Raw genomic sequence first — 11,040 nt, forward strand, 5'->3', positions numbered from 1 at the left:
TTCCATACTGATTTCCATGTTACATTAAAAATGGGACGGATGAACAAAATACAGAAATGACAGTCTAGTCAAATTGCACATCAAGCTCATATAAGAGCCATATTTTGAAACTGCCAACAACCATACCTATCATTTCTTTTACTAAATTATAAACGCTGCCTTCTGATAAACAGAAATTAAAACAATTCAAGTTCTTGATTAACTATTCCACAAAATTATATTGGCAAATATTTATTGATTACTTATTGTATGCCAAACACTGTTCTAGTTGCTTGGGGATGTAGCAGCAAAGAAGACATAGCCCTGTCATCCGGTGGAAGAAAATAAATAGTAAGCATATAAACAAATAAATAAGGTAATTTCATATACTGAAAATAAAGTGATGTGTTAGAATGCAACTGAAGGAACCATGTTAAATAAGATCATTAGGGAAGGCCTTTCTGAGGAGGTAATATTTGAGCTTGGATCTAAATGATGGGAAGATAGGATTGGAAGAAGCCTGAGAGGTAGTATGCAGGGCAGGTGGTGTAGGAACTTGTAGACCTTTTACTTGTAGTAAAAAGAAGTTTAACCCTTAAAGCCTGTTGCAATGGGATATCACTGAAGGATTTTAAAGCACAGAAATGACATCGGTTTAGGCTACAGAAAGATCACTTTTGAAAAATGATAGCAATGGAAGCTTCAATCAAACAAATTAAAACAAGTCTGAAAAAAATCAGTAGAACCCACCATGGAGTGTGTCTTCAGGAAGACTACTTGCCTTCTCTAAGTTATTTCCTTTATTGTTTTTTTAATTTTTATTTATTTATTTTTTGGCCATACTGCACAGCTTGCGGGCTCTCAGTTCCCCGACCAGGGATTGAACCTGGGCCACAGCAGTGAAAGCCCGGAATCCTAACCACTAGGCCACCAGAGAACTCCCTCAATTATTTCCTTTAAAGTGAACAAAAGTCTCTTATTACACATTATGAAATAAAGGATAAAAATGAAAATATCTCAGAAAGAGTTAACAGTTACTTAAACTCACACTGAGGTCTAAATATAAATTACTAAATAATGGATGTCAAAAGAAAAAAAGGACAAGCAAAAGGGGCATCAGGAAGATGGACAGAAAGGCTGGGAATGCCAAAGACACCTATTTCACAAATTTGCCTAAAGCTGACTTAAAAACCAAACTCGAACTAAAATAATTCTAACACCAATCTCCTGAATATTTCTCTCAAAAGGCTTTACTTACAATAAGATAAACGATGTTCACTCAATGTAAATATAAAACAACTACAAATTACCCTTAACCATTTTAGAAAGTTAAGTTGCATTCCACCAGACAAAAAAAAAAATCAGGTTTATAGAAAGCCAAAAGCATTTAACTATACAAACTATATATAATGCACTTCAAATGAAGTACTGTCTTCCTAGAGCAATCATTTTTTTCACTCTTAAAATATCAACAAGGGAAATAAGCTCAGGCACAATATCAAAAGTAGAGGCAGAAAAATTCTGGCTCCAGTGTATCTCGTTATCGCTGACTGGAAAAAATATTGTAATTGCATTTGTAATCCCACAGGCAGGGATGGCGACCAACTTATCCTTGCAAATGATGTAACCATACAGTTAAAGCACCAGAGCCCAAAGGGAGGAAAAGTAAAAATGTTTTAAAACAGGAAGAAAAATATGTTTAAGGAGAATACGTCCTCAGGCTTGAGCACTGCTTGCTACCACTGGTGTACCAAAAACATTGAAGAATAATCATGAAAACATTACTTTACAAAGTTAAATGTGGCCACTGTCATCTGATATGGTGGAGTCAAATCCCAACTCCACCATTTTACTGTATAAATTTAAGCAGCTTACTTAACATTTCTGAGGCTTAGTTTCCACATCTGTAAATCAATTATTAAAAAATCTGCTTCTTAGCGTTAGTTTAAGGTATAATGAGATACTAGATATATTGTAAATGACAAAGGGCTGGGCACATAGTAGATACTATGTGAGTCTTTGATAATGACTGGTACTTGATATTGTATGTTCTAATTTTACCTCTTGGAAAGAAGTAACTTTGATCTGCTATTGGTAAATATAGGTAATCCTGCCTTGGTTATACAACCCTTTCTGCATATATTATTCAAAGAGCCACAAAACATCTCTCCCAACAATAACTTTATACACAAATGATTTGAAGTTTGGGGTCTATGATTTTTTAAGTTTTATCCATCTGTTCCCTAAAAGTAAACACAAATTAAAACACTATAGGGTCAATAGCAAAAGTGGAATAAGAAGAATAAGTGGACGATGGGTCTCACTGGTGACATGCCATAGACAGGAAGCAACAACAGACCTAAAATTCAAATAGATATACATGGATTTAGGGTCAACCCTCTCTTCTCAGCAGGAAGCAACAAATGACTTCTCCACACTTTGTCCTAAAAGATCTGAAATTTTCTGCAAACAAGCCATGCTTCCTGACAGTCTAATAGACCTCTTTTCTGCAGTAACGCAGCAAAGTGAAAAAAACTCCACGATGTAGACAAAAAAACAATTAACTGGGGTAAAAGAGTAGTACCTATTCAAAAGCACACTTCCTGATTCTTTGTTTTGATCACCTATGAAACCAATTCCTATTCTTTAAAAAGGTATCTGAACTGGTTGAAAAGTAGCCGGATATGTTTTCCATTTTATGGTGTTAGTGGCGATACTGACTACGGTTGTTTCCGGTCAGTATCAAGAAGCCTGTATTTTACCGCAGCAAATATAGCTACAAAAACCTCTCAGGTGGTCGCCTCAGCTCTATGTGGAGCTCACGTTACCTCTTCATCTAGGTAAGGCCCTTCTAATTACACATCACAAGTTTTAGGTCAGTGGAAAATAGAATGGTCCCACATATTCCAGCGAAATAGGTGCATTTACTACTGCTTAAACCATAGCGTGTCTACTATCATCAGGAAAACAAGAAATCATTAACACGTCAGGGCCTATAAGAAATAAACGGACGCGACAATTTCTGTGAAGGTTCAGTAAAAACAACATCACCTTACAAGGCTCTAAAACAACATGTAAATCTCAACAGACTTGGGCCCAACGGCCCAAGGTCACACCAAGTCAGTCGCTATAAAATCCAAGAAATGATGAGCCTCCTGCAGTTCAGGACAGTCCTGGCTAGGAATAGGGTCTGAGTTTGTGTACACTCTGGTCGAAGATTTAATATGAACAACCCCAACCGAATGCAGCGGCTCCACAGGGAAACCCTAAGCGTTTCGGGTAGTATTTCCTTCCATCCCCCGTCTTCCCTTCCCTAGTCACCCCTCAACACTCACATCTCCGGAGCCACTTCATCCAATGGTAGACGATAGTAGTGTGGTGTTTCTTGTTCTCTATACACCAAGACGACAGGCCTTGAATAGATTCCATGGTGTTAGTTACCGACTGGAATTTTCGATCCAACGAGGACTCCAGAGCCCCTGCCGAAGAGGCCGACGAGGAGGAGGCCTTACTGCCGCCTCCGCCGCCGCCGGCCGCCATCTTCCCGGTTTGCACAAGCGCTGCTGCTCCTCTGGCGGCCGCGGCGGCGGCGGCGACGGCGGCGGGAGCGGGCAAAACAATCACTGCGAGTGCGTGAAAGCCGCAGGTGGGGAGGGAGGCCAGGGGGTGGGGATGGTGCACGCGCTAGGCTCTTCTGGAGGTAGGACGGGAGGACCAGTTGCTGGGCACGCTGGCGGCTCCTACACGCTGCAAAGAGGGGCTGCGGGTTTCGAAGGTTTATCGGAATTGTTCAAGGGATTGTGTTTAAACCAGTCAGTAATCACGGAAGAATTAAGCAGAAAACAGGTCCTGCAAAGCCTTTCTAAACGCCTAGCCCGGAAATTAATGGTTTTATACTCTTCGGCTCTCAACGCTTAAGGCCCTTCCCCACACTCCTCTAAGAGCGGGCATGAATATCTTAAAGTTAATACTACCCGACTGCCCCTTCAGATGCAGAAATCTTTCTCTCTCCTTTAGATCCTCTAGAACAGAAAGGCCCAAGGCTACCTAGTCAGGATTTTTTTTGCAACGCAATAGCAGCAAAGGGACAGCAACACTATCGCGCACGCGCTGCTTGGCCCCGCCCCCCTGCTTCCTTCTCAACCTAGAAAAAGCAGAGGGAGGTGTGATGGCGGGGCAATCTGGCCAATCAAGGGAGAAGAACGAGAAGCGCGCGCAGAAGCCCACAAGCCCCAAGGGCTAAGGAGGCGCTTCGATTATTCGTGCGCCTGCGCAGCAGGCCAGCGCGTAGCGGGTTGGGAGGAAAAACGGGGAGAGAAGGGTGGGAGAGGGAGTTGGTCAAACTAAGGAGAGGTTGGGGGAGGGGCTTCACCGCTCCGCCCCGCGTTTTGCTTCCTAGCGAGGTGTCTCTCTTGGGGCTGTCCAGCTCACACAGCAAGGCCGAGAAACTCCCACCGCTCAGCGGCCACTGTTATTTTCTGGCACCTGCAGCTGCCGCCGCCGCCGCTGCTAATTCCTCGGGGCACCAACGCGCCACAAAGTCGCTGGCAGCCATCTTGCAGTGCCTCAGAGGATGCGCATGCGCCAGCTCAAGCGAGCCATTCACTACGCAGACTCCCAGACCAAACAATTTTTTACACTCCCCTGAGACGATAACACTCAGAGCCACTTGACTTTTTGGATTATAGGAAGAGGAAGTAAATGAAGTGAAACGAAAATTTTCCCCGTAGAATTTTCGAGACGCGGAAACAATAAATGGCAAGATGTGATCTCACCTTCGCCAGTTATGATACAGTCTCACAATTGCATAATACATTATAGTTTACAAAAGCCTTAGATATTTATTGTTACACTGATTAGCACAACCTAGATTAACCGTGCAATTGCATATGCCTATGTAAATCCTCTGGGCAGATTTGGAGACTTCTTTGTTCCACTGAACACATGCAGTTAGTGTATTTTAATTCTTTCACGTCTTCCCAGTAGACTCACGTTTTTTGAGGCAGGGAACCTGTTTTGTCAAGCTCACATATAGTATTTGTTAATTCAACAAAAAGTTGTTGAACGTCTTGTGCCAAGTACAGTTTTAGATGTGGGGGAGTAACATAGCAAAATAGACAAAAATCCCTTTCAGCTGGGGCTCATTGGCAGCAGACCATAAAAAATATATATCAGGGAGTAATAAGTTCTATGAAGTAGCATGAAGCAGGGTAAGGAAGAGAGAGGGGTTGTGTGTGTGGTCCTTAAGGGAATGGGAATGGTGGTTTGGTGATCAAGGAAGGCTTCTGGAAGGAAGTGATACTTGATCTGAATGTTGAGCACAAGGTAACCAAGCAAATATGGGGGAGGGGGAGAAAAACATGCTGACAGGTGGAACAGCAAGTGTAAAGGACCTAAAACAGGAATGTCTTGATATATTAGAGGAAGAATAAGGAGGCCATTGTGGCTAGAGAAGAAGACAAGTGATAGAATATGAGATCTGAGAGGTGAAGGGAGAGAGTTCATGTAGAGCCTGGAAGGCCACTGTAAAGACTTTGGCTTTTAACTTTGAGGTGGGGAACACTTAGGCAGAGCAGTTTTAAGCAGAAAAGTTACATAGCATTCTTTTTAAAAGATTACGTTGGTTGCTATGTTGAAAATAGACTGACTGCAGAGCCACCAGTTAAGGAGGCTATTGGAGTAATCCAGACAAGGAAATGATGGTGGCTTCTACTAGCATGGCAAAAAAAAAAAAGAGAAGTGGCGTCAGATCCTGGATATAGTTTGAAGGTAGAGTCGAAAGGATTGCTTATGGACTTGAGGGGAATATGAGAAGAAGAAAAAAAAAAGAGTCAAATATGACACCAAGGTTTCTGACCTGATTAACTAGAACAGTGTTTCTCAGCCTTTTTTTCCATTGCTGTTGACCCTAAAGATTCTTCTTAGATATTTTTTCCTATTCCCTCAACCCCCATGAAATATTAATGCCACAGTTATATTGTATATCTGTTTATGTACTGTCTGTATATTTGTGCTTTATACAAGAGTAAGCATGAAGTTTACTTTTTATTCAATGCAGAGTTGAGTGACTAAAATCTTTGTTAAAAATTAAAAAAAAATTTTTTTTATAGAGACTGCAGCTTTAAATTTATTTTATTTTTATTTATTTATGGCTGTGTTGAGTCTTCGTTTCTGTGCAAGGGCTTTCTCTAGTTGCGGCAAGCGGGGGCCACTCTTCATCACGGTGCGCAGGCCTCTCACTATCGCAGCCTCTCTTGTTGCGGAGCACAGGCTCCAGACGCGCAGGCTCAGTAGTTGTGGCTCACGGGCCCAGCTGCTCCACGGCATGCGGGATCTTCCCAGACCAGGGCTCGAACCCATGTCCCCTGCATTGGCAGGCAGATTCTCAACCACTGCGCCACCAGGGAAGCCCCTAAAAAAAAAAAATTTTTTTTTTGATGTCTTTCTTCCATTGAATTCTTTTTTTTTTTTTGATATTTATTTATTTATTTGGTTGTGCCAGGTCAGTTGCGGCTCGCGGACTTCTTAGTTGTGACATGCAAACTCTTAGTTGCGGCATGCATGTGGGATCTAGTTCCATGACGAGGGATCGAACCCGGGCCCCCTGCATTGGGAGCGCGGAGTCTTATCCACTGCGCCACCAGGGAAGTCCCAAAACTTAAAAAATTTTAATGCTAATAATATTTAACTTTATAACTGTATTTGCTGAGTAAACTTTAATGTAATTTATGTATATAAATTGTAATTCACTGCATTACATATGTAAATTAACAATTTATATAAATACATAATAGCAATGAAATCAGTTTTTGATTTTTTTTTTTTTTGGCCACACCGCGCGGCTTGTGGGATCTTAGTTCCTTGACCAGGGATCAAACCCGGGCCATGGCAGTGAAAGCGCCGAGTCCTAACCACTGGACCACCAGGGAATCAGTTTTTTTTTTTTTAATTTATTTTATTTATTTATTTATTTTTGGCTGCGTTTGGTCTTCGTTGCTGTGCATGGGCTTTCTCTAGTTGCGGCTGGCAGGGGCTACTCTTCGTTGCGGTGCGCGGGCTTCTCATTGCGGTGGCTTCTCTTGTTGCGGAGCATGGGCTCTAGGCACGCGGGCTCAGTAGTTGTGGCGCACGGGCTTACTGACTTTGCATACAATTTTTGTATCTTCCATGAACTCAATGTCATTGCTGCTTGTGTCACAGCCAAGAAAATGAGAGAAATTAAATAAGGAGTAAGATTTTGTTGGGTAGAGTTGAGCTTTGGAAGGTGACAAAGCATTGTAATATCTAAGACTTTTTCATCCCCCAAGAGCCAACTTTTTCCCCATGTGGGGTGATATTGCTCCCTCGGAGAATGGATTGCCATTTTCTCAGACGGACCAGGGGAGGAAAGGGGAAGGAGCAGTCCTGTGAGAAATGAGTAGAAATAGGGATTTCAGTTAAATATCTTGAGTTTGAGATGTCAGAGGCATAAATGGCACCAGATATTGTGAGTCTAAAGTTCATGAAAAAGTTCTTGGTAGGAAACATCAGTTTGAGAACTGTCAGTATATAGATGATCTTAAAGCCATGAGATGGATGAGGTTGCCCAGAAGTGAGTGAGCGTAGATAGAATAGAGGACCAAGGACTGGGCTATAAGGAACAAGTTTCAAAGGATATTGAAAAGGAACGACCAGCGAAGGAGAACCCAGAAAGTAATGTTCTGAAAGCCATGTAATGAATATTTGTCAAGCAGGAGGGAGTAATTGTGTCAGGTGTTGCTGCATAGGTTGCATAAGTTGAGGACTGAGATAACCACTGAATCTGGCAAACACAGTAGTCACTGGTGGTCTTGACAAGGGCTGTTTCCAGGAAGTGAAGTGATTGGAGAGGGTTCTAGAGAGAATGGGAGATGTGGAGTTATCATGTGTAGACAACTCTTTCAAGAAATAAAATGGGAGCAGAGAAATGGAGCTGAAGCTGGCGGGAAATGTGGGTTCAAAAGGTCATTTCTTTTTTCCAAGGTGGGAAATAATGTAGCTATTATCAGATGCTACAGTTGATACAGGATAGAGATGGGAGAATTGCTGGCTGATTTCCTTGAGTAAGTGGGAGAGGATAGGATCAGGTGATAGGTCCATAGACAGTTCCTTTCTTGTAACAGGAAGGTAGAGAATCTAGGTAGAGATTCAGGTAGGTTGATAGACTTGTTGGTGAGAATGTGCAGAAATTCTCTTCAATTGCTTCTCTTTTCTCAGTGAAATAGGTAGGCACTGCAATAGGTGCTGAGGAAGCACACTCTTAAAAAGCATCAAAGATCTATTAATTGCTAATTCCAGTGCACTGTTTACAGTCTCAGCCTTCAGCTTTTTCTGTTAGTGCAATAGTTTAGAGTAAGACACTTAGAACCAGACTGCTCAAATTCAGCCTCTGCCTCTTGCCATTGGCAATTTACTCTCTGTGGTGCTATAATTATTAAATGAGTTAATGTGTGTAGAGTGCTTAAAGTAGTGCCTGGCTTAGTAAAGGCTTGATGACGTTGATGTCAGCTATTATTTTACTTAAATCTTTCTTAAAATTCATTTCCCTTTGCTTCTGTTAAATATACAATCATTAATCAGATCCCACTAAATGGATCCTTTCTCTGCCCATTGCTAGTTTTCTTACCCCCTTGTGTTTGCCAAAATTCCATTTTTAGCCCTTCTCTCATTTTTCTGCTCATTCTCTCCCAAAGATTAAATTTATCACCTGCATTCAGATTTATTCAAGTTGGATATCCTAGTTATCTTTGATTCTACCCCTTCAACTGGTTATCAAATCTTGTAGACTTCTACCTATATATTTCTTGCATGAATTCCCTTTTCATTCCCCTTGCCCTCTACCTAGATTATCATCACCTTTCTAATCTATATATCAACAGCATCACGATCAGCTTCCTAGTATATCTCTTCAGCTTATATACATTACCAGACTAATCTCCTAGTTTTCCTCTACTCAAAAAACAAAACCAAAAAACTTCTTCCTTGTTATGTACCAAGTTAAGTAAAAGCCCTAACTTTTAAGACCCTCCACAATGGTTCCAATCTAACTTCCCAGTATTATCTCAAATGCCTTTCCTCCAAGATTCCTTGGGCTCCAAACTGTTCCTTTTCCTTAAATGTATCCTGTAATTTTCTATTTATAATTAATTCTGCCTAAAATATCCTCTTCTATTACCAAAATTCTACCTATCTTTCAAGAACTATCTTAAATTGCCTCTTTCAGGCAAACTTCCCTGATCATTCCAACTGGATCGAATCTCTCTTTTGAACAGTAGCATTTTCTGCCCTGAATAAAATTACATGTATCTTAACTACAGAATATTGCATTGAATAACATGCAAAAGCACCCTGATTGCTAAACAGTGTTAGTTATGACTGAATTGTCTTATCCAAAAATAATTATTTGGTACCTATATTACAATGATATTGCCATTGTTCAAGATATTTCTGGAAATTCAAGGTAAGCCACATATAGGAAGGAAAAAATCAGTCCAGTAACTTTATATTTGCATTTTTTAACAAAGAAAGCTATTATCTACTTTGATCATCTCACTTAATTCTCCATGATAAATTCCAAATGACTTTTAAAGTTCTTTCCAGAACGCTACAGAGCACAAATAACTGCCGTTAACTACAGATATACATATAGCTTCAGATTATGAAAGATATTACTAAAGTTCACAATGTATTCTAAGTGATAACAGCATCCCAAGATAGGAACTATTCTGAGTCTAGCATTCATTTGAAAGAACACATGTTCCTACCACCTATTTCACAAATGAAGCAGCATGTGTAGGAACTACGTTTGGGTTTTAGTCAAACCTGGGTTCAAATTAAACTCCATCACTTACCAGCCATAACCTTGGAGCAAATTACTTACTCACTGTTAACTTCAGATTTCTCACCTCTAAAATCTACTTTCCTCATAAATTTGTTCTGATAAAGGAGGCAATGCTTATCGAGCACAATGCTTAATACAGTACAGGATCAGATAAATTAAAAAACCACCACCGCCCTGAAGCACACGGAGTTAAGACTTAAAACAAGGATTAAGTCTCATTATGGGTACAGTAAGCCCCCTACAGACGAACCTTCAAGTTCAGAACTTTCAAAGATGCAAACATGCCCCTGTATGCCAGCTGTTGTACTGTACTACTGTACTTTTCAAGGTACTGTACTGTAAGATTCAAGATGTTTTGTTTGTTATGTATTATCTGTGTGAAAAGTATTATAAACCGATTACAGTACAGCAATTGTGTGAGTTGGGTACCTAGGCTTTGTTGGATTTACGAACAAATTGGACTCATGAACGTGCTTTCGGAATGGAACTCATTCTTTTATGTAGGGAACTTACTGAACTTTATAATGAACAAAGACTCCTTTTAGGTCTTCAGCAAACAATACATTTTTGAAGTTGTGTATAAATTATTTACACGCATATTTGTAATAAATCCTTTAATAGAAGCAAAAGCACTTACTTCTGACAATGAAGATTTCCCCCTGGATTTGTTTAAATCACGAAATATCAATTCTCTAGCTCCTAAGTCTCACAGATATAGGCTTTAGATTTCTTCCTGCTCTAGGAATTAGTTGTCATCTGTCTGGGTTATAGTTTGCTTATCTCTAAAAAAGAGAGGTTGTACAGTTTTTCCGTAAGTCCTTTTGCAGTCCCTTGTCTCTTTCCACCTTTTTTATCCTAGCACTCTCTAATACTGCCTTAAAATTGGAACTCTAACTAGGGCCTGAAACAGTAACTTTTTAATTCTTAAAAATTATATTTATTTTTGGCCATGCCACGTGGCATGCGGGATCTTAGTTCCCCAGCCAACGATCCAAACCGTGCCCCCTGCATTGGGAGCACGGAGTCTTAATCACTGGACCACCAGGGAGGTCCCCACATTTTTTTTAAAGGGGTTAATTTGATAACATAGAATGTTTTAACTTCTGGTCAAGTATTCATTCTGACACTACTTCCTAGTAAACTCCAATTAGCAGGGAGGAACTCTAATGGCTCCTATGTTCAATCCGTTCTCAATACATCCT

The 11,040-nt window shown here is 40.5% G+C and overlaps 1 protein-coding gene across 13 annotated transcripts in view; it reads right to left on the bottom strand.

The window, feature by feature from the left end:
* Positions 1-6,012, bottom strand: part of RPRD2 (regulation of nuclear pre-mRNA domain containing 2) — a 93,212-nt gene extending 87,200 nt beyond the window's left edge. For 12 of the 13 annotated variants that reach the window (XM_082361302.1, XM_082361307.1, XM_082361304.1 and 9 more), the window contains exon 1: positions 3,315-6,012. In XM_082361302.1, coding sequence (XP_082217428.1) covers positions 3,315-3,519 — 205 coding nt within the window. In that variant the 5' untranslated portion in view covers positions 3,520-6,012. The remainder of the gene's footprint in view (positions 1-3,314) is intronic. The other variant, XM_082361305.1, reaches the window with a different exon arrangement.
* Between the last annotated feature and the right edge of the window lie 5,028 nt (positions 6,013-11,040).

The sequence above is a fragment of the Balaenoptera borealis genome (genome assembly GCF_965194805.1).
Source record: "Balaenoptera borealis genome assembly, chromosome: 1".
Taxonomy (NCBI): domain Eukaryota; kingdom Metazoa; phylum Chordata; class Mammalia; order Artiodactyla; family Balaenopteridae; genus Balaenoptera; species Balaenoptera borealis.